Source organism: Convolutriloba macropyga, chromosome 10, assembly GCF_964194025.1.
Source record: "Convolutriloba macropyga chromosome 10, txConMacr16.3, whole genome shotgun sequence".
NCBI classification, from domain to species: Eukaryota; Metazoa; Xenacoelomorpha; order Acoela; family Convolutidae; genus Convolutriloba; species Convolutriloba macropyga.
The window spans coordinates 41578043-41603251 of NC_134477.1; the positions used below are offsets into that span (position 1 = coordinate 41578043).

Genomic DNA, 25209 nt, shown 5'->3' on the forward strand with positions numbered 1-25209 from the left:
AGTAGCAAAAAACCTGCAATTGCAAAATTCTCAATTCTTTAAATTGAAATTTAACAAAGTCCTAAAGATAATAGATTTTTGGTATCAGTGCCATTCAGGCGTGAATAATTTGCGCTCAAAAAATGAGTAGAAAAGGACTTTGAAAACAAGTTGACAGCATTTTTGAAAGACTCGAAATTAGCCCCTTTAGTAGATGATGCCGCTAATAGCAGCTCACATTTGTGCTTTTACTGCTTGATTGAATACCTATTTTTTCCAGTAAACGAACCCAGTTTGAAGAAAATGTGATCAAACAGAAATTTGTTTTTTCTGTGTCTTTCTTTAAATCTCAATGAGTCTTTTCTTAAAAAGTATGTCATGCACAACTAGTAATTTCAGTTTATTAACCTGGCGGAGCAAGGTCAGTAACAATTGACTAATTTTTGAAAATCAGTCCAAATTTAGGCTGTATTGACATGAAATACGGTGAAAAATTGCCCTTATAAAAAAATGATTTATTCTAAAAAGAGATAAATATAGAAAGAAAGTGAAATTATTGGTCAAAGATGCTATCAAAGCGCTTTAGTTTGTCTGAAATAATCCGAGAAAGCACTTTTTACCTATATATTGCACGAAAAACCAAACCTATAATAACGAAACTTGAAAGGTGGTCTGTAATTTAACACGGCAAATGAATATGGTACCCTGCAACCAAGCTTGAAGATCAAAGTTTTCGAAAACCAGGCAGTTCTTTGCATTCTTTGTATTACTCGTCACTCTCTTGTCCGAATGTTAGTTACAACCTCAAAAAAATTTTCAGATACTTAAGTTTTGAAGAATGGTTTGGAAAAATAAAACAAAATCATTTGCGAAATGAGTTTTGCCGCTCGAATTAAATTAAATTTTCCTATCAATTTGGGGGTGACAGATAGCGTCGAATTTAAAGAGAAATTTGAGGTAAAATTTGTTACGCTAAATGGAGGTTTGATTGTCACCAGTAATTACAGTCAAATGGTTTCGAAACTTTTGGAGACGTATGAAAAGCGGTTACATGCAGTGAACAAAAAATATTGAAAAATCTAAAGTCTCCAAAAAGTAGAATTATTACTTTTTCAAAACAAACTGCAGCTTTAAATATTTTCAAAAACAAATATGTTTATTAAATTTAGCTGTAACCTATCTGTAAGATTTTTTTTAAAAATATTGGGCCCATAATGCTCATGAGACGTCAAAATTCAACGTTGTTGAAACGTATAAAAATTTATTTTATTAGGTGAACAAAATTTATTATTGACAAAAAATTGGAAAAACTTTTTTGTCCTTAATAATGTCAGAGATCTTTCAACTAATCTCTGCTAAAATAATGCATTAAAAAAATTTAGAGTTTTGGAGAGTTCGCAGATCGCAAGCTTCATAAACGTTAGAATTTGCACATTTTTGGAAATCATAAATTTATTTTCCACATGTACTCTGAAATTGCATTTTGAACCGAATTTTTTCTAGTGTGCGAGCTCTTCTATAAACTGAAAAACTAAAAAATAAACGACCCGGAAACTTGTCAAATAAGCAACAAATTGTTCCTCTAAAGAATAGAAAAAACTTTTAATTTTTCAGTTCAAATAAAACTGTTGAAACTTTCTATTTCTTCAAAAAATATTCACAAAGAACAAAAGTGCCAATCGGTAATTTTTACTCAAAAACAGCGGTCTTAAACTCTAAACTAAATTACATAACTTAAGGACCGCAGAAACTTTCCTATACATATTAGACACAATAGAGGCTGAGTGCTATAAATATCTAAAATCTTCAAAAAAGTACTATTTTAAAATAAAATGCGGCTTTAAATACTTTCATAAACAAAAATATGTTTATTAAATTTACCTTTAACCCATCTGTAAGATTTTGAAAAAAAAATTTGGACCCATAATGCTCATGATACATCAAATTCAATGTTGCGGAGACGTATAAAAAGCGGTTTCATTAAGTGATTAAAACTTACTATTGACAAATAAAATTGGAAAAGCTTTTATTTGTACTTTATAATGTCAGAGAAGATCTTTCAAATAATCTCCGCTCCGATTTTCTTCTAATCTGCGATCACTTCCATAAACTGAAAAACAAAAAATAAATGATCTTGAAACGTGACAAATAGTTCTTCTAAGGAATAAAAAATCTTTTCATTTTTCAGTTCAAATAAAATTGTTGAAATTCTCTATTTCTTTAAAATAATATAAAAAATGATAGTGTCAATATGTAATTTTCACTTGAAACCAATACTCTTATACACCAAACTAAATTACATAATTTAAGGACCATAGAAACGTTCCTTTACATATTAGACACAATTCGAGGTTGAGTGCTAAAATTATCCAAAATCTTCGGAAAATAAAAATATTACTTATTTTTATAAAACAAATCTCCGTTTTGAACATTTTCAAAAAAAAATTATGTTTATTTGATATACCTGGTAGCCCATCTAAGATTTTGAAAAATTATACGCCCATGAGACATCAAAATTGATATTTAGAAAAACTTCAAAAAGATTTATCAAAAATTTTATGTCCAAATTACGACTACCAATAATTGCCTCAAAAAATTCACATTGTTTTCTGGAAAAATAAACAAAGAAGTCCTAACTGAAAGTAGACAAACCTTGGCTCAAGAGCAACTGCTAAAAAATTTGATAAGGTTTTGGTTTTGGGGTTTGAATTTGTGTCTGAAAGGTTTTTCTCTGACTGTAATTAGCTCCAATCCATATAAGTTGCTAACTTATGAGGCATGTTTTACTTTCTAATTCACTGCAAGGATTTTTTTTACCGTGAGCTGTATTTGTTAAATAATATTAAAAAATTGTCTAAACTGTTCTAAATTGTGCACAATAAAAGTCGGGCCAAACTTTGGATATCTAGAGATTTCTAATCGTTTTTCTACAGCTGTAATAAATTGACATCTTGGTTATCACTTTTCACAGAAAGAGCAGATAAAAAAATTGCCTTTTAATTGACAAGAGTATGTGACCTTGTTGTTATGAAAAATCAAACTGAATACAAAATTTAATACCAGCATTATTGGGCAATTATTTGTACAAAAACGCTCTGATGCAATGAAATATAAACTCAATTAGTTCGAAAAGTGCAAAAATGCTCCAGCCCAACCACAGTCCAATATTTCCACCAAAATCGCTGATAAGCGCTGAAAAATCATAAGCCGCCGATTCTGAGATTTTTCTAAAATTCAACTGTTCATAAAATATCTCAAGTCTAACAAAGTTCTCTTTAAAGCTTTCTTGCATGCTTTTATCACTCGCGTTTTGCATTATGGCTAGCTCTCTCATATATGACGAAACTGGGTATGATTCGGATTTCAACATTTTCGAAGCGAAATAAGGACTGTAGCTTCTTGAAGGCCAAGGCGATCGTGAAGTTGTAAACATGTATTCAACTGTATGACAAGCCGGAGGGCAGTCACACGCTAGGGTGTGACTTCTAAAATCCTGATAAACTTTGTTCCGACATTCGCTATCATTTCTACTTGTCATTTCGCAATAATATTCAGCACCGGAATTTATCTTAGCATCTGTGCTGAATTTTGAATCGTAGGAATCCGTACAACCACAACGAGCAGACAATTCGTTGATTAGACAGAACCTCAGACACGCATCTTGAGTATAGGTCGGCCATTTTTTCATTGTTTCCTGGTTGAGCTTCAACGTTTCCGGCCAAACATTGCTGCAGTTATCATAATTCCCGCCTTTTCTATCAACAACCTCCATTTTCACAGCAATGAACGTCGCCTCGCCAGCCGAAACTGAAAAGCTTTCCGCCTGTAAGTCGGGTTTGACTCGAGGGTCGTGAACTAATATCCGGGCTCCGGTGTTTGGGGCGAATAGTCCAATGTATTCTGCGTAGTCCAGGAACATTGTGAGTTTAAGGCCGAATTCGTGTCCGGTTTTGCTGCTGGATCTGAGTTTGAAAGGTTTGTCTGGGTTCTGAGACCTAAACGTTACAGTTCTCAAATCATTTAAGTACATCCATTATTTAGCTAAATTATATTCTGAAATATCAGATTAAAACGGACCCATGATGAAAATCAATGAAAGATTCCAAAACTCCATATGATAAATAGGAAACACTCTGTCACATCCATACGTTTTGCTGATGACACCCAGTAAAACAAACTTCATATTGTTTTGTAGCAAGTTGTTAAAAATAATTAGCCACTGCAATTGAGGCGCAAAAAGTTCTTTCTCCATTATCAGGGTGAGAGGACGGGGGATGGGGGGTCAAGATTTGATAGATGACAGATGAGAAACATTTATCAAATATTCATTTTCGGAAAAAAGTAAGAAACCGCATGCCAAACATTCATCGTCTGAATTTATCACTTTAGTACTCACACGACACTCTGCCGCCTGAAGAAATGCAATTGGAAACATAGCAGGCAGATTGCCGGAAAATAGCCGCCGTTGATTCCAATAAGCATGATTGGGATTGAAAGAACAGAAGATATTGAAAAAAAAAAGATTTTTGTACAAAAAAATTTTTAAGTCCGATTTATTTTGATGGCATTTCGTAGTTGAACATAACGTACTTCTGCTTCTTATAGAGAGGCTACAGGGGCTACTATCAATACCAATAAGCATTAGAGATGGTAACTAAGACTTATAGGTACGACGTTCAAATAGCGGGCATCTAAAATTGGGCTTTATGGGTTTATCCCGTTTCTATTTCTGACTTCAATTTTTATACTGACTCTGTTCATTTTGAATTGCTTTGCTGAGCAACTGATGCTCAAAATCACTTTTAGCAGAATGAGAGAAAAGAGAAACTAGCCTAGAGAAGTCAAAAAGATTTCATGCAAAATGTTGAAAAAGCGGCAAAATGAGGTCAAGCGAAACATTTTTTTATTCGACGAAGTAAAAAAAACATAGCAGGACAAGTCCTGACGTACAATTCAAAGAATTTTCATTGAATAAACAGAAAAACGAAACCTAGAATGGACTATGAGTGAATTGAGAAAACCAATTAAACAAAATCAGATCAAAAAAATAAGAAAAAAACAAAATCAAAGTCAAAACGCCGCATGTGAACAAAAAAACCACTAGCGAGAAATGAAAATTTAATTCAAACAAAAAACTAGGCCTATAATGAGCTGTGAATGGATTGGGAAAACCATTTAGAAAAAAATCCGATCCAAAAACTCGAAAAAACAGTAAAAATCAGAGTGAAATTGCCGCATGTGAACAAAAAACCACTACCTAGAAACCGAATTTTTGTTCAAACACCGTTTTCTCACTCTACTTTAAAATTAGAGTGAAAAAATTTCACGCCGCAAAACCACTCGCTTTTTCGCTCCATTTCCTGTTTCGGCGTGACCAAAATCACTACTCCAATTTGACTTCAAAAATCATGAAAATGTGTGAACAGATCTTAAAAAAAAGACAGCGCCCCAATACAATTCAAATTCTTTGAATTGTAAAAAAAATAGGAGCGCTATAATAGCCGGCTGAGAATATGAGGCGGCTATTAAAAACATAACCAAATTCTGATTGAAAATTCAGCTGTCGAAATGTGCTAGAATATTTGAAAGAAACCCTTTCGCCTGCCCACTTTTCTTACAACCTCTTTAGACCTCATTAATTCATCCTGCACCAACTGACTACCCGTTTCAACAAAATTTGCTTCCAGAATTTATATCCAAAACAAAACAAATTCAGCATTTCAAGCTTTTCATAAGTTTTTCATTTCGCCCAACATCCATTTTTCAATGTTCCTGAACCACGTTAAGTCACATTAATAGCGCTGCGTTCTGCCAGACTTAGGTTACATAGCAAACCGATTCCGTTAATTTGAGCTTCGAATACTTTTTCAAAACTACTTCATATTTCCGATGAGCTTTTTGTAACGTTTCTTTTGATATTATTCTTGATGTTATTTATTAAATACCAACAAAGTCTACTGACTCTGTCTTCCCTAAATTAGTCTGCTTGCATTTCGAATTGTTCTCAAATTTTCAGAGAAAACGGGAGCTGAGGCAACAAAAAATAAAGCAGAATGCATTGGAAAGTACTCACAATATAGAGTTGAAACTGAAACAGTTTCCATACAAAGGGTCCTCGAAAACTACAAAATCCTTTCCATTTTTCAAGCATTTCTTCCCATCAAAAGTGCACTGAACAATGAAATCGTTCAGCTGGTGTCCGTTCGCTTGGACAGTACTTTGATAAAAGTAAGCAGCTCTTCTGAAATCTGAAAAATCGGGCAAAGTTGAAGCTTTGTACAAACTGTAATAATCCCCGTAGTCATACAGGTAAAACTGCTCATCAGTAAATGGCTCGTATTCGCCATAATAATAGTAATAATCATAGTCGTAATCGTAATCATCATAATCATCATAATCATAATCATCATTGCTATTATAGTCCTGATCATAATCAGACGTATCGTTAGCATTGTCGTAATCATTATTTAAGCCATTTGTATCGTTATAATCATTGTTATAATCGTTATAGTCAGCGGTTCGTTTTGATCGCTTTTTTGATCTTTTTTGCTTCAGCTTTTTCGCAGCCGCGCGTCTATTCTTGTAATGCTTTATTGTTCTTGTCTGGGTTGTTTCCGATTCATCATCATCAGGATCATTTCCAATATCCAAACTTTTGTAAACATGCTCGATGCCATTATCAGCTTCTCCATTTTCAACATTTTCTTCTGTAATATCCCTCTTGCCTCTAGACTTGTGTGATTTTGCGACAGATTTATAAATCAATCTAAAGCCCTGCTTGTTCCAGGTTCCATCCGAGTCGAACGTTACAGCCATTGACTCGTTCGAAGACAAATAGGAATCGGGTTGAGGCAAAACAGAACCGCAGATTCTCTTTTCGCCCATAACTTTTAGAGCCTTAGAAGCACTTGAATTGCCATTGTATAGAACCATATAGTCCGGGCAGTATTCCTTTATATCACCTTCGATGTCCAGTTCGTCAAACGTGACCATAATCCTGTGGTCAGGTATATTTGTCGTGATTACCCATTCGCATTTGGCGTGGGGTTCGTAAGGATCGGGGTAGTACTCGGTTGTGAAAGCCTGTGGCTCTGGAGTAGCCTCCAGGTTTTCACCACAAGCAGTGGATGGACATCCGGCTTCAACTGATTCGTCATACCCTTAAACAGGTACATCCCGTAAATAAACTGCTCATCGCATTATAAATGAAGTTAAAGATTTCTCTTCTCACGCCTTTGTCATACAAATAATTCGGTTTTAAGCTCCAAATGGGCCTCGTCTCGCGAAATGCGCGCCAATGAGGGAAGGGGTTTAAAATCTAAGACCAGACAGTATCAGACCAGATCATAGCAGAATAGATAACAACAAAGGTTAAAAAATTATCCTTTCTTTGGAATTACGGAGACCTAGATTTTGCTGGTTAAAAAACAACAGAAAACAAATTATTACCTATAACTCATAGTGTTTCAACTTCAAAATCCCAAAAGAACACCACTATGAAAGCACTAATGGCAAAAACTGACTTACTATAATGCAAAAAAGTACCAACTTGAAAAATATTGTTAAGACCAGTGAAATCACAGGGAGACTCGTTCATCTGTGCTTTCGAATAGCTATTTTCAGGCTGCCACTTAAAAAGATAATCAGAGGTTAGACATTGCCTTGAAACTTTCAGCCAGAAAATAGCAACAAATGCAGTCAAACCTGAGAAATTTCCAGAAGAAATTTGAAAATTAGTGTTATCAACGCCATTATATTACCAACTCTATATGACGTTAAATGATACTTTACTACCTTTCATCTAATAGCAATGATTAAAAAACAAATGAATCCTGGCCAAATTCCAAGCTAATCTAATTCAATAGCTTTAATTTGCATTAATCAAATATTCAAATCTACACAGGATTAAAACTCATGCATTCTCTCAAGAAAAACGCCGGAAAAAAGCTGAGCAAAGAATTCGCGATGAAAAAATAGCACAACGGGCAGCAAAAAAAAATCAAGGCCTTCATGCACAATTTGGAGCGTTCTTGAGCCAGTAGAGCTTATTTTCTAGTGCACAATTTAATTTTACCAGTTCATTCTGTATAAAAAATAAAAGTTTTTCTTCCAAAGAAAGAATACGAAGCCACCAATTCACATCTGATTATATATTAAAAGGAGATAACAAAACTATATCTTGATGCAGCCATTGAACGGTCTTTAGGGGTGAAGTTTACAATTTTTTTGTGCAAAAACTCGGACCTCGTAGGAGATTGAACCCGCGACCTCCAGGATAGCCATCCGGAAATTTAACCACTAAATTACTAGGAAGTTATAAAAACCTCAAACCGAGAATAATTTGCTCGAGTTGAAATAGGCAATTCAGAGGAATCACAAAACCGTGGTTCAGAAATAAATAAATAAATAAAAACTTGATAAATAAAGTGCCAGCAATAGAGGTAATAGGTATCGAAACATCAAGCCATGTTTCAACGAATACAAGAATACCTGCAATATTCAGATAAATATTTTGATAAACATCGGGAATTAGATTTAGGCTTTTCTGTACTAAAAACAGAAATGTCAGATCAGATTGAGAAGCTTTGAGGAGCTATGCTCGTATCTTAAGCTGAAATTTAGATCCCTTCGCCAATTTTGTCAAATCAAGAGTAACGAACACCTCATTTTATTAAACTCTGCTGTTAATTACAACGGTCCGGACTATTTCTGCAAATTACCTCTAGTTAATTTTCTTTAAAAATTAAAAAGTTGTTGCTCTACATTTAACAATTTAAAGGTGTTCCTCTAACGACCGTCAAAAAAAATTGCTCATTTCTTATCCCCTATTGACTAGATTTTAATAAGCAAATGCTTCTTACCAGTCAGCTGTCACTCTCTGCTCTTGTTCTATATCTAAAAAGCAATTTGTTCTTTTGAAAGTTTGTCAACCAGCAAATGAGCTCAAGAATAGTGCAGTAGGCTTGTTGTTAGAGCTCAAACTACAGGTCCAGAAAAATTTGTAGTCGAGTGGGACTATAAATTAGTAATATTGTAGGCATGGTTACTTGGAAATTTATCCAACGCCATTATGCCCAATGTCAATATACCCAATGGACTTTGATTTTTTTGTTCAACAATCTGAATAAAATTAGCAGCCGCTATAAACCGTGTCTTTTAGCATGCTCGAGCGGCTAACTTTATCCCAAATTCGGGCTGATAATTTCATATCAAGTCTCCCGGGCCAACGAAGCATTGTAAAGGAACTAATGTCCTTTATACTATCTATACACTACATAAATTTCCCTCCCCCAAACCCTTTGATTCTGGTAACTCATAACGTCATTTCTAGATTTCCATTCCCCAGCCTCTTTTCATCGATGTTGATTATACCGAAGAAATCAAAAGTGATTAAACTTAGTTTCCAATACTGTTTATAGCAAGGGATTTCCCGTTTTGACCAGTACTTGTGTGCCCTTGGCCCAAATTGTAGCATTGAATTAATTTTGATTGGTTGTCTCATCTATCACTGCATAAAATTTGGCCTTCGATAACAACGGCAATGGAAAATCATCCAATTAACTGCCGCGATAAGAAAACCTTTGGAGCGATAGTTAACAGCCCGCCTGATAGAATGCAGAACGGCAGATATCAATGGCCCTTTTGGAGTCCTGCAGACGGAAACTGGAACCGGAACTTTCATCAAGCAACGGCGAAGCAACAAACGCGATCCTTATCTGTACCAACGCTTCGCCATACGCGGCTTCCTGGTATGTGCCCGCTGAGAGTGTCATCTAACCTTTTTGAGTTCACGACACCAGATGCGGAGACACTAGGGGTTAACAGGGCCGAGGCTGTTCTGAGAATCCGATCCTGGTATTGCAGAAAAGGCACTTATAGAGGGTCATGACAAAACAGAGACGCTCTTGTTGAATGATCCAGGAGGATCAACTCGCTGGACTGTGCAGATATTTTGCTTATTTTGTAATTTTGGTGTTTATGCTGGTTTCACGGCTTTATCAAGTTCTGGTTTTATGATGACTCGGGTTTTGTAACAATAAACAAAAGCATTAGGAAAGCACAAAAAGCAACGGTCATTAAAACAAAAAGTTCAACATAAAAACCAAAGAATAGGGCTGCCACAAAGAAACAGTGCAATAATAGTGTAGTATAAAATTTGTAAAATAAAACAAACCAGTCAACATGCCAAAAAAGTCCAAAACTTCCTCCACAGCAAAGAACAGCCTCATCAACAACGTCAGCTGATGATAGAGTGGAAGGCAGTAAAAACACTTCGAACAGCAAAACAGTAGTAATGAACGAGAGGAAACAATTCCCTTACGCAATTGAGCAATGAAATCTCAGTTTGCAAGCCGCAACAATCAGAAGAGTAGCACTTCTGTCTCATCCGACTCAGAAGACGCCGAGAATTTGCATCCCACTCTGAATAATGCAGAGAGAGGGAGAGAGAGAGAAATGAACAGTAACTAACACCTCATTTTATTAAACTCTGCTGTTAATTAAAAAGGTCCGGACTATTTCTGCAAATTACCTCTAGTCGATTTTCTTTAAAAAAAGTTTTCGCTCTACATTTACAACAATTTAAAGGACCTCTAACGACCGTCAATAAAATTTGCTCATTTCTTAGCCCCTATTGACTAGACTTTAATTAGGCAAGCACAAAAAGCAACAGCCTCGCTAAAACAATAAGTTAAACATAAAAAAGAATACGGCTGTTACTAGGAAACAGTGCAGCATAAAGTTTATGAAAAGGACTTCAAAATTTTAGTTCAACGATCTATATATAAAATAGCAGTCGCCATTCAACATATGTTTCACCATTCTCAAGCTTATAATTAAATCCCACGTTGGGATGTGATAATTTCATGTCATGTCCCACGGGCCAATGACGCATTGTTAAGGTACAAATTTCGTTTATACTCTCTCTTCGCCCAACTTAGTTTCCGTCGCCCGATCCTTTTCCTTTCTCTAACGCATAACTTTATTTCCTGAATTCAATTCATTCCTCCAAGCCATTTTCAATGATGTTGATTTTACTGGAAGAGCAAGAATTGAGCAACCTTCTATTCCAATATTATTTATAGCAAGGGATTTCCCGTTTTTGACCAGCACCTGTCTGCCCTTGGCCAGAATCATAATATTGAATTAATATTGATTGATCGCATCATCTATCACTAATCCTAATATTTTGAATTTCGATAGCAAAGTCAATGGAAAAGCATCCAATTAATAACCGTGGGGAGAAAACGTTCGAAGTGATAGTTTACAGTTTGCCTGATAGGAAGGCCAAAATTCATATCTCACTGGCACGAGTCCTGCAGAATGAAACTGGAACCGGAAGAATCATCAAGAAGCAGCGAAGCAACAGAAACCCGACCCCCGTCTGAACCGACGCCTCGCTGAGATAAGTGGGTTCCTGTTATGAGCCCAGCGAGAGTGTAATCTTACCTCTTCAGGTTCACGAGGCCAGATGCGGAGACATTAGGAGTTAAGAGGGCCGAAGCTGTTCTACGAATCCAATCCTGGTTTTGTAGAAAGCGCTCTTATCGAGGGTCATGACAAGACAGAGATCCACTCTGCTGCGTAACATACCCAGGACGCTCTTCTTAAATGATCAAGGAGGATCAGATCGCTGAACAGTGCAGATATTTTGCTTGTAATTTGTAGATTTGTTGTTTATGCGGGTTTCACGGCTTTATCAAGTTCTGGTTTTATGATGACTCGGGTTTTGTAACAATAAACAAAAGCATTAGGAAAGCAAAAAAAGCAACGGTCATTAAAACAAAAAATTTAACATAAAAACCAAAGAAAAGGGCTGCCACAAAGAAACAGTGCAATAATAGTGTAGTATAAAATTTGTAAAATAAAACAAACCAGTCAACATGCCAAAAAAGTCCAAAGCTTCCTCCACAGCAAAGAACAGCCTCATCAACAACGTCAGCTGATGATAGAGTGGAAGGCAGTAAAAACACTTCGAACAGCAAAACAGTAGTAATGAACGAGAGAAAACAATTCCCTTACGCAATTGAGCAATGAAATCTCAGTTTGCAAGCCGCAACAATCAGAAGACTAGCACTTCTGTCTCATCCGACTCAGAAGACGCCGAGAATTTGCATCCCACTCTGAAAAATGCAGAGAGAGAGGGAGAGAGGGAGAAATGAACAGTAACTAACACCTCATTTCATTAAACTCTGCTGTTAATTAAAACGGTCCGGACTATTTTTGCAAATTACCTCTAGTCAATTTTCTTTTAAAAATTTTCGCTCTACATTTACAACAAATTAAAAGACCTTTAACGACCGTCAATAAAATTTACTCATTTCCTATCCCTTATTGACTAGACTTTAATTAGGCAAGCACAAAAAGCAACAGCTTCACTACAACAATAATTTTAACATAAAAAGAATATGGCTGTTACTAGGAAACAGTGCAGTAATAGTGCAGCATAAAGTTTATGAAAAGGACATCAAAATTTTAGTTCAACGATCTGAAAACAAAATACCATTCTCAAGCTTACAATTAAATCCCACGTTGGGATGTGATAATTTCATGTTATGTCCCACGGGCCAATGACGCATTGTTAAGGTACAAATTTCGTTTATACTTTCTCTTCGCCCAACTTAATTTCCGTCGCCCGATCCTTTTCCTTTTTCTAACTCATAACTTTATTTCCTGAATTCAATTCATTCCTCGAACCTATTTTCAATGATGTTGATTTTACTGGAGGAGCAAGAATTGATCGACCTTCTATTCCAATATTATTTATAGTAAGAATTTCCCGTTTTTGATCAGCACCTGTCTGCCCTTGGCCAGAATCATAATATTGAATTAATTTTGATTGATTGCATCATCTATCACTAATCTTAATATTTTGAATTTCGATAGCAAAGTCAATGGAAAAGCATCCACTTAACAACCGTGGGGACAAAACATTCGAAGCGATAGTTTACAGGCTGACTGATAGGAAGGCAAAAATTATGATCTTCCTGGCACGAGTCCTGCAGAATGAAACTGGAACCGGAACAACCATCAAGCAGCAGCGAAGCAACAGAAACCCGATCCTCGTCTGTACCGACGCCTCGTTGAGATACGTGGGTTCCTGTTATGAGCCCGGCGAGAAGGTAATCTATCCTCTTCAGGTTCACGAGGCCAGATGCGGAGGGACTAGGAGCAAGAGGGCGGTGTCTATTCTGTCACACCAATTTTGGTTTGCAGAGGTAAAAGCACAGATCGAGGCTCATGACAAGACACAGGTCGCCTCTTCTGAGTTACATGCCCAGGAGGCTAACCTTGATGATGAACGAGGATCAATTCAGTGCAGAAAACTTGCTTGTAATCTGTAGTTTTCTTTATGCTGGTTTGACCGCTTCATCGTGTTCTGAATCTTTGATGGGTCTGATACTGTACTTCAATTGTATCAGTGAAAAAAAAACAGGCGGCCAGCTAAACATCACTGATTGCTAATCAGACTACAAAGTTTGTACGAAACTCACTAATTAGTGGAGCATCACGTCTGTATCAAACATCACTGATTAGTGATAGCATGAAGCAAAAACATTGCAAACAAACATTAAACAAACGCATTGGGCAAGCACAATAAGCAACAGTCGCACTAAAACAAGTTTAACATGAAAAGAATATGACTGTTTCTAGGAAACAGTGCAGTAATAGTGCAGCATAAAGTTTATGAAAAGGAATTCAAAATTTTAGTTCAACGATCTGAATACAAAATAGCAGTCGCTATTCAACATAGGTTTTACCATTCTCAAGCTTATAATTAAATCCCACGTTGAGATGTGATAATTTCATATCATGTCCCACGGGCCAATGACGCATTGTTAAGGTACAAATTTCGTTTATACTCTCTCTTCGCCCAACTTAGTTTCCGTCGCCCGATCCTTTTCCTTTCTCTAACGCATAACTTTATTTCCTGAATTCAATTCATTCCTCCAAGCCATTTTCAATGATGTTGATTTTACTGGAGGAGCAAGAATTGATCGACCTCCTATTCCAATATTATTCATAGTAAGGGATTTCCCGTTTTTGACCAGCACCTGTCTGCCCTTGGCCAGAATCATAATATTGAATTAATTTTGATTGATCGCATCATCTATCACTAATCTTAATATTTTGAATTTCGATAGCAAAATCAATGGAAAAGCATCCATTTAACAACCGTGGGGACAAAACATTCGAAGCGATAGTTTACAGGCTGCCTGATAGGAAGGCAAAAATTCAGATCTCACTGGCACGAGCCCTGCAGAATGAAACTGGAACCGGAACAATCATCAAGCAGCAGCGAAGCAACAAAACCCGACCCTCGTCTGAACCGATGCCTCGCTGAGATACGTGGGTTCCTGTTATGAGCCCAGCGAGAGTGTAATCTAACCTCTTCAGGTTCACGAGGCCAGATGCGGAGGCACTAGGAGCAAGAGGGCGGTGTCTATTCTGTCACACCAATTTTGGTTTGCAGAGGTAAAAGCACAGATCGAGGCTCATGACAAGACACAGGTCGCCTCTTCTGAGTTACATGCCCAGGAGGCTAACCTTGATGATGAACGAGGATCAATTCAGTGCAGAAAACTTGCTTGTAATCTGTAGTTTTCTTTATGCTGGTTTGACCGCTTCATCGTGTTCTGAATCTTTGATGGGTCTGATACTGTACTTCAATTGTATCAGTGAAAAAAAAACAGGCGGCCAGCTAAACATCACTGATTGCTAATCAGACTCCAAAGTTTGTACGAAACTCACTAATTAGTGGAGCATCACGTCTGTATCAAACATCACTGATTGGTGATAGCATGAAGCAAAAACATTGCAAACAAACATTAAACAAACGCATTGGGCAAGCACAATAAGCAACAGTCGCACTAAAGAAGTTTAACATGAAAAGAATATGACTGTTTCTAGGAAACAGTGCAGTAATAGTGCAGCATAAAGTTTATGAAAAGGAATTCAAAATTTTAGTTCAACGATCTGAATATAAAATAGCAGTCGCCATTCAACATATGTTTCACCATTCTCAAGCTTATAATTAAATCCCACGTTGGTATGTGATAATTTCATGTCATGTCCCACGGGCCAATGACGCATTGTTAAGGTACAAATTTCGTTTATACTTTCTCTTCGCCCAACTTAATTTTCGTCGCCCGATCCTTTTTCCTTTTTCTAACTCATAACTTTATTTCCTGAATCAAATTCATTCCTCCAACCTATTTTCAATGATGTTGATTTTACTGGGAGAGCAAGAATTGAGCAACCTTCTATTCCAATATTATTTATAGCAAAGGATTTCCCGTTTTTGACCAGCACCTGTCTGCCCTTGACCAGAATCATAATATTGAATTAATATTGATTGATCGCATCATCTATCACTAATCCTAATATTTTGAATTTCGATAGCAAAGTCAATGGAAAAGCATCCAATTATTAACCGTGGGGAGAAAACGTTCGAAATTATAGTTTACAGTTTGCCTGATAGGAAGGCCAAAATTCAGATCTCACTGGCACGAGTCCTGCAGAATGAAACTGGAACCGGAAGAATCATCAAGAAGCAGCGAAGCAACAGAAACCCGACCGCCGTCTGAACCGACGCCTCGCTGAGATACGTGGGTTCCTGTTATGAGCCCAGCGAGAGTGTAATCTAACCTCTTCAGGTTCACGAGGCCAGATGCGGAGACATTAGGAGTTAAGAGGGCCGAAGCTGTTCTACGAATCCAATCCTGGTTTTGTAGAAAGCGCTCTTATCGAGGGTCATGACAAGACAGAGAACCACTCTGCTGCGTAACATACCCAGGACGCTCTTCTTGAATGATCAAGGAGGATCAGATCGCTGAACAGTGCAGATATTTTGCTTGTAATTTGTAGATTTGTTGTTTATGCGGGTTTCACGGCTTTATCAAGTTCTGGTTTTATGATGACTCGGGTTTTGTAATAAACAAAAGCATTAGGAAAGCAAAAAAGCAACGGTCATTAAAACAAAAAATTTAACATAAAAACGAAAGAATAGGGCTGCCACAAAGAAACAGTGCAATAATAGTGTAGTATAAAATTTGTAAAATAAAACAAACCAGTCAACATGCCAAAAAAGTCCAAAGCTTCCTCCACAGCAAAGAACAGCCTCATCAACAACGTCAGCTGATGATAGAGTGGAAGGCAGTAAAAACACTTCGAACAGCAAAACAGTAGTAATGAACGAGAGGAAACAATTCCCTTACGCAATTGAGCAATGAAATCTCAGTTTGCAAGCCGCAACAATCAGAAGAGTAGCACTTCTGTCTCATCCGACTCAGAAGACGCCGAGAATTTGCATCCCACTCTGAATAATGCAGAGAGAGAGAGGGAGAGAGAGAGAAATGAACAGTAACTAACACCTCATTTTATTAAACTCTGCTGTTAATTAAAACGGTCCGGACTATTTCTGCAAATTACCTCTAGTCGATTTTCTTTAAAAAAAGTTTTCGCTCTACATTTACAACAATTTAAAGGACCTCTAACGACCGTCAATAAAATTTGCTCATTTCTTAGCCCCTATTGACTAGACTTTAATTAGGCAAGCACAAAAAGCAACAGCCTCGCTAAAACAATAAGTTAAACATAAAAAAGAATACGGCTGTCACTAGGAAACAGTGCAGCATAAAGTTTATGAAAAGGACTTCAAAATTTTAGTTCAACGATCTATATATAAAATAGCAGTCGCCATTCAACATATGTTTCACCATTCTCAAGCTTATAATTAAATCCCACGTTGGGATGTGATAATTTCATGTCATGTCCCACGGGCCAATGACGCATTGTTAAGGTACAAATTTCGTTTATACTTTCTCTTCGCCCAACTTAATTTTCGTCGCCCGATCCTTTTTCCTTTTTCTAACTCATAACTTTATTTCCTGAATCAAATTCATTCCTCCAACCTATTTTCAATGATGTTGATTTTACTGGAAGAGCAAGAATTGAGCAACCTTCTATTCCAATATTATTTATAGCAAGGGATTTCCCGTTTTTGACCAGCACCTGTCTGCCCTTGACCAGAATCATAATATTGAATTAATATTGATTGATCGCATCATCTATCACTAATCCTAATATTTTGAATTTCGATAGCAAAGTCAATGGAAAAGCATCCAATTAATAACCGTGGGGAGAAAACGTTCGAAGTGATAGTTTACAGTTTGCCTGACAGGAAGGCCAAAATTCAGATCTCACTGGCACGAGTCCTGCAGAATGAAACTGGAACCGGAAGAATCATCAAGAAGCAGCCAAGCAACATAAACCCGACCCCCGTCTGCACCGACGCCTGGCTAAGATACGTGGGTTCCTGGTATGCGCCCGGCGAGAGTGTAATCTAACCTCTTCAGAATCACCAGGCCAGATGCGGAGACATTAGGGGTTAAGAGGGCCGAAGCTGTTCTACGAATCCAATCCTGGTTTTGTAGAAAGCGCTCTTATCGAGGGTCATGACAAGACAGAGATCCACTCTGCTGCGTAACATACCCAGGACGCTCTTCTTAAATGATCAAGGAGGATCAGATCGCTGAACAGTGCAGATATTTTGCTTGTAATTTGTAGATTTGTTGTTTATGCGGGTTTCACGGCTTTATCAAGTTCTGGTTTTATGATGACTCGGGTTTTGTAACAATAAACAAAAGCATTAGGAAAGCAAAAAAAGCAACGGTCATTAAAACAAAAAATTTAACATAAAAACCAAAGAAAAGGGCTGCCACAAAGAAACAGTGCAATAATAGTGTAGTATAAAATTTGTAAAATAAAACAAACCAGTCAACATGCCAAAAAAGTCCAAAGCCTCCTCCACAGCAAAGAACAGCCTCATCAACAACGTCAGCTGATGATAGAGTGGAAGGCAGTAAAAACACTTCGAACAGCAAAACAGTAGTAATGAACGAGAGAAAACAATTCCCTTACGCAATTGAGCAATGAAATCTCAGTTTGCAAGCCGCAACAATCAGAAGACTAGCACTTCTGTCTCATCCGACTCAGAAGACGCCGAGAATTTGCATCCCACTCTGAAAAATGCAGAGAGAGAGGGAGAGAGGGAGAAATGAACAGTAACTAACACCTCATTTCATTAAACTCTGCTGTTAATTAAAACGGTCCGGACTATTTCTGCAAATTACCTCTAGTCAATTTTCTTTTAAAAATTTTCGCTCTACATTTACAACAAATTAAAAGACCTCTAACGACCGTCAATAAAATTTACTCATTTCCTATCCCTTATTGACTAGACTTTAATTAGGCAAGCACAAAAAGCAACAGCTTCACTACAACAATAATTTTAACATAAAAAGAATATGGCTGTTACTAGGAAACAGTGCAGTAATAGTGCAGCATAAAGTTTATGAAAAGGACATCAAAATTTTAGTTCAACGATCTGAAAACAAAATAGCAGTCGCTATTCAACATGTTTTACCATTCTCAAGCTTACAATTAAATCCCACGTTGGGATGTGATAATTTCATGTTATGTCCCACGGGCCAATGACGCATTGTTAAGGTACAAATTTCGTTTATACTTTCTCTTCGCCCAACTTAATTTCCGTCGCCCGATCCTTTTCCTTTTTCTAACTCATAACTTTATTTCCTGAATTCAATTCATTCCTCGAACCTATTTTCAATGATGTTGATTTTACTGGAGGAGCAAGAATTGATCGACCTTCTATTCTAATATTATTTATAGTAAGAATTTCCCGTTTTTGATCAGCACCTGTCTGCCCTTGGCCAGAATCATAATATTGAATTAATTTTGATTGATTGCATCATCTATCACTAATCTTAATATTTTGAATTTCGATAGCAAAGTCAATGGAAAAGCATCCACTTAACAACCGTGGGGACAAAACATTCGAAGCGATAGTTTACAGGCTGACTGATAGGAAGGCAAAAATTATGATCTTCCTGGCACGAGTCCTGCAGAATGAAACTGGAACCGGAACAACCATCAAGCAGCAGCGAAGCAACAGAAACCCGATCCTCGTCTGTACCGACGCCTCGTTGAGATACGTGGGTTCCTTTTATGAGCCCGGCGAGAAGGTAATCTAACCTCTTCAGGTTCACGAGGCCAGATGCGGAGGGACTAGGAGCAAGAGGGCGGTGTCTATTCTGTCACACCAATTTTGGTTTGCAGAGGTAAAAGCACAGATCGAGGCTCATGACAAGACACAGGTCGCCTCTTCTGAGTTACATGCCCAGGAGGCTAACCTTGATGATGAACGAGGATCAATTCAGTGCAGAAAACTTGCTTGTAATCTGTAGTTTTCTTTATGCTGGTTTGACCGCTTCATCGTGTTCTGAATCTTTGATGGGTCTGATACTGTACTTCAATTGTATCAGTGAAAAAAAAACAGGCGGCCAGCTAAACATCACTGATTGCTAATCAGACTCCAAAGTTTGTACGAAACTCACTAATTAGTGGAGCATCACGTCTGTATCAAACATCACTGATTAGTGATAGCATGAAGCAAAAACATTGCAAACAAACATTAAACAAACGCATTGGGCAAGCACAATAAGCAACAGTCGCACTAAAACAAGTTTAACATGAAAAGAATATGACTGTTTCTAGGAAACAGTGCAGTAATAGTGCAGCATAAAGTTTATGAAAAGGAATTCAAAATTTTAGTTCAACGATCTGAATATAAAATAGCAGTCGCTATTCAACATAGGTTTTACCATTCTCAAGCTTATAATTAAATCCCACGTTGAGATGTGATAATTTCATATCATGTCCCACGGGCCAATGACGCATTGTTAAGGTACAAATTTCGTTTATACTCTCTCTTCGCCCAACTTAGTTTCCGTCGCCCGATCCTTTTCCTTTCTCTAACGCATAACTTTATTTCCTGAATTCAATTCATTCCTCCAATCCATTTTCAATGATGTTGATTTTACCGGAGGAGCAAGAATTGATCGACCTCCTATTCCAATATTATTCATAGTAAGGGATTTCCCGTTTTTGACCAGCACCTGTCTGCCCTTGGCCAGAATCATAATATTGAATTAATTTTGATTGATCGCATCATCTATCACTAATCTTAATATTTTGAATTTCGATAGCAAAGTCAATGGAAAAGCATCCATTTAACAACCGTGGGGACAAAACATTCGAAGCGATAGTTTACAGGCTGCCTGATAGGAAGGCAAAAATTCAGATCTCACTGGCACGAGCCCTGCAGAATGAAACTGGAACCGGAACAATCATCAAGCAGCAGCGAAGCAACAAAACCCGACCCTCGTCTGAACCGACGCCTCGCTGAGATACGTGGGTTCCTGTTATGAGCCCAGCGAGAGTGTAATCTAACCTCTTCAGGTTCACGAGGCCAGATGCGGAGGCACTAGGAGCAAGAGGGCGGTGTCTATTCTGTCACACCGATTTTGGTTTGCAGAGGTAAAAGCACAGATCGATGCTCATGACAAGACACAGGTCGTATGCTGAGTTACATGCCCAGGAGGCTAACGTTGATGATGATAGAGGATCAATTCAGTGCAGAAAACTTGCTTGTAATCTGTAGTTTTCTTTATGCTGGTTTGACGGCTTCATCGTGTTCTGAATCTTTGATGGGTCTGATACTGTACTTCAATTTTATCAGTGAAAAAAAACAGGCGGCCAGCTAAACATCACTGATTGCTAATCAGACGCCAAAGTTTGTACGAAACTCACTAATTAGTGGAGCATCACGTCTGTATCAAGAATCACTGATTAGTGATAGCATGAAGCAAAAACATTGCAAACAAACATTAAACAAACGCATTGGGCAAGCACAATAAGCAGCAGTCGCACTAAAACAAGTTTAACAGGAAAAGAATATGACTGTTTCTAGGAAACAGTGCAGTAATAGTGCAGCATAAAGTTTATGAAAAGGACTTCAAAATTTTAGTTCAACGATCTGAATATAAAATAGCAGTCGCTATTCAACATAGGTTTTACCATTCTCAAGCTTATAATTAAATCCCACGTTGGGATGTGATAATTTCATATCATGTCCCACGGGCCAATGACGCATTACTAAGGTACAAATTTCGTTTATACTCTCTCTTCGCCCAACTTAGTTTCCGTCGCCCGATCCTTTTCCTTTCTCTAACGCATAACTTTATTTCCTGAATTCAATTCATTCCTCAGATTCATTTTCAATGATGTTGATTTTACTGGAGGAGCAAGAATTGATCGACCTATTCCAATATTATTTATAGTAAGGGATTTCCCGCTTTTGACCAGCACCTGTCTGCCCTTGGCCAGAATCATAATATTGAATTAATTTTGATTGATCGCATCATCTATCACTAATCTTAATATTTTGAATTTCGATAGCAAAGTCAATGGAAAAGCATCCACTTTACAACTTTGGGGAGAAAACATTCGATGCGATAGTTTACAGGCTGCCTGATAGAAAGGCAAAAATTCAGATCTCACTGGCACGAGTCATGCAGAATGAAACTGGAACCGGAACAATCATCAAGCAGCAGCGAAGCAACAGAAACCCGACCCTCGTCTGAACCGACGCCTCGCTGAGATATGTGGGTTCCCTTTATGAGCCCAGCGAGAGTGTAATCTAGCCTCTTCAGGTTCACGAGGCCAGATGCGGAGGCACTAGGAGCAAGAGGGCGGTGTCTATTCTCTCACACCAATTTTGGTTTGCAGAGGTAAAAGCACAGATCGAGGCTCATGACAAGACACAGGTCGCCTCTTCTGAATTACATGCCCAGGAGGCTAACCTTGATGATGATAGAGGATCAATTCAGTGCAGAAAACTTGCTTGTAATCTGTAGTTTTCTTTATGCTGGTTTGACGGCTTCATCGTGTTCTGAATCTTTGATGGGTCTGATACTGTACTTCAATTTTATCAGTGAAAAAAAACAGGCGGCCAGCTAAACATCACTGATTGCTAATCAGACTCCAAAGTTTGTACGAAACTCACTAATTAGTGGAGCATCACATCTGTATCAAACATCACTGATTAGTGATAGCATGAAGCAAAAACATTGCAAACAAACCTTAAACAAACGCATTGGGCAAGCACAATAAGCAACTGTCGCACTAAAACAAGTTTAACATGAAAAGAATATGACTGTTTCTAGGAAACAGTGCAGTAATAGCGCAGCATAAAATTTATGAAAAGGACTTCAAAATTTTAGTTCAACGATCTGAATATAAAATAGCAGTCGCCATTCAACATATGTTTCACCATTCTCAAGCTTATAATTAAATCCCACGTTGGGATGTGATAATTTCATGTCATGTCCCACGGGCCAATGACGCATTGTTAAGGTACAAATTTCGTTTATACTTTCTCTTCGCCCAACATAATTTTCGTCGCCCGATCCCTTTTCCTTTTTCCAACTCATAACTTTATTTCCTGAATCAAATTCATTCCTCCAACCTATTTTCAATGATGTTGATTTTACTGGAGGAGCAAGAATTGATCAACCTTCTATTCCAATATTATTTATAGCAAGGGATTTCCCGTTTTAGACCAGCACCTGTCTGCCCTTGACCAGAATCATAATATTGAATTAATATTGATTGATCGCATCATCTATCACTAATCCTAATATTTTGAATTTCGATAGCAAAGTCAATGGAAAAGCATCCAATTAATAACCGTGTGGAGAAAACGTTCGAAGTGATAGTTTACAGGCTGCCTGATAGGAAGGCCAAAATTCAGATCTCACTGGCACGAGTCCTGCAGAATGAAACTGGAACCGGAAGAATCATCAAGAAGCAGCGAAGCAACAGAAACCCGACCCCCGTCTGCACTGACGCCTGGCTAAGATACGTGGGTTCCTGGTATGCGCCCGGCGAGAGTGTAATCTAACCTCTTCAGAATCACGAGGCCAGATGCGGAGACATTAGGGGTTAAGAGGGCCGAGGCTGTTCTATGAATCCAATCCTGGTTTTGTAGAAAGCGCTCTTATCGAGGGTCATGACAAAACAGAGATCCACTCTGCTGCGTAACATACCCAGGACGCTCTTCTTGAATGACCCAGGAAGATCAGATCGCTGAACAGTGCAGATATTTTGCTTGTAATTTGTAGATTTGTTGTTTATGCGGGTTTCACGGCTTTATCAAGTTCTGGTTTTATGATGACTCGGGTTTTGTAACAATAAACAAAAGCATTAGGAAAGCACAAATGCAACGGTCATTAAAACAAAAAGTTTAACATAAAAACCAAAGAATAGGGCTGCCACAAACCTACGGTGCAATAATAGTGTAGTATAAAACAAAACAAACCAGTCAACATGCCAAAAAAGTCCAAAGCGTCCTCCACAGCAAAGAACAGCCTCATCAACAACGTCAGCTGATGATAGAGTAGAAGGCAGTAAAAACACTTCGAACAGCAAAACAGTAGTAATGAACGAGAGGAAACAATTCCCTTACGCAATTGAGCAATGAAATCTCAGTTTGCAAGCCGCAACAATCAGAAGACTAGCACTTCTGTCTCATCCGACTCAGAAGACGCCGAGAATTTGCATCCCATTCTGAATAATGCAGAGAGAGAGGGAGAGGGAGAGAAATGAACAGTAACTAATACCTCATTTTATTAAACTTTGCTGTTAATTAAAACGGTCCGGACTATTTCTGCAAATTACCTCCAGTCAATTTTCTTTTAAAAGTTGTCGCTCTACATTTACAACAAATTAAAAGACCTCTAACGACCGTCAATAATATTTACTCATTTCTTATCCCTTATTGACTAGACTTTAATTAGGCAAGCACAAAAAGCAACAGCTTCACTACAACAATAATTTTAACATAAAAAAGAATATGGCTGTTACTAGGAAACAGTGCAGTAATAGTGCAGCATAAAGTTTATGAAAAGGACTTCAAAATTTTAGTTCAACGATCTGAATACAAAATAGCAGTCGCTATTCAACATATGTTTTACCATTCTCAAGCTTACAATTAAATCCCACGTTGGGATGTGATAATTTCATGTTATGTCCCACGGGCCAATGACGCATTGTTAAGGTACAAATTTCGTTTATACTTTCTCTTCGCCCAACTTAATTTCCGTCGCCCGATCCTTTTCCTTTTTCTAACTCATAACTTTATTTCCTGAATTCAATTCATTCCTCGAACCTATTTTCAATGATGTTGATTTTACTGGAGGACAAGAATTGATCGACCTTCTATTCTAATATTATTTATAGTAAGGGATTTCCCGTTTTTGACCAGCACCTGTCTGCCCTTGGCCAGAATCATAATATTGAATTAATTTTGATTGATTGCATCATCAATCACTAATCTTAATATTTTGAATTTCGATAGCAAGGTCAATGGAAAAGCATCCACTTAACAACCGTGGGGACAAAACATTCGAAGCGATAGTTTACAGGCTGCCTGATAGGAAGGCAAAAAAATTATGATCTTACTGGCACGAGTCCTGCTGAATGAAACTGGAACCGGAACAACCATCAAGCAGCAGCGAAGCAACAGAAACCCGAACCTCGTCTGTACCGACGCCTCGTTGAGATACGTGGGTTCCTGTTATGAGCCCGGCGAGAAGGTAATCTAACCTCTTCAGGTTCACGATGCCAGATGCGGAGGCACTAGGAGCAAGAGGGCGGTGTCTATTCTGTCACACCGATTTTGGTTTGCAGAGGTAAAAGCACAGATCGAGGCTCAAGACAAGACACAGGTCGCCTCTTCTGAGTTACATGCCCAGGAGGCTAACCTTGATGATGAACGAGGATCAATTCAGTGCAGAAAACTTGCTTGTAATCTGTAGTTTTTATGCTGGTTTGACGGCTTCATCGTGTTCTGAATCTTTGATGGGTCTGATACTGTACTTCAATTTTATCAGTGAAAAAAAAACAGGCGGCCAGCTAAACATCAATGATTGCTAATCAGACTCCAAAGTTTGTACGAAACTCACTAATTAGTGGAGCATCACGTCTGTATCAAACATCACTGATTAGTGATAGCATGAAGCAAAAACATTGCAAACAAACATTAAACAAACGCATTGGGCAAGCACAATAAGCAACAGTCGCACTAAAACAAGTTTAACATGAAAAGAATATGACTGTTTCTAGGAAACAGTGCAGTAATAGTGCAGCATAAAGTTTATGAAAAGGACTTCAAAATTTTAGTTCAACGATCTGAATACAAAATAGCAGTCGCTATTCAACATAGGTTTTACCATTCTCAAGCTTACAATTAAATCCCACGTTGGGATGTGATAATTTCATGTTATGTCCCACGGGCCAATGACGCAT

At 37.8% G+C, this 25209-nt stretch overlaps 1 protein-coding gene across 1 annotated transcript in view; it reads right to left on the reverse strand.

Moving 5' to 3' along the window:
- Nucleotides 1–2960: 2960 nt before the first annotated feature.
- Nucleotides 2961–25209, reverse strand: part of LOC142348138 (uncharacterized) — an 84484-nt gene continuing 62235 nt past the window's right edge. Inside the window, exons 4-5 of the mRNA XM_075399343.1 lie at nt 6053–7139; nt 2961–3974 (exon numbers count right to left, since the gene is read on the reverse strand). Coding sequence (XP_075255458.1) covers nt 3056–3974; nt 6053–7139 — 2006 coding nt within the window. The 3' untranslated portion in view covers nt 2961–3055. The remainder of the gene's footprint in view (nt 3975–6052; nt 7140–25209) is intronic.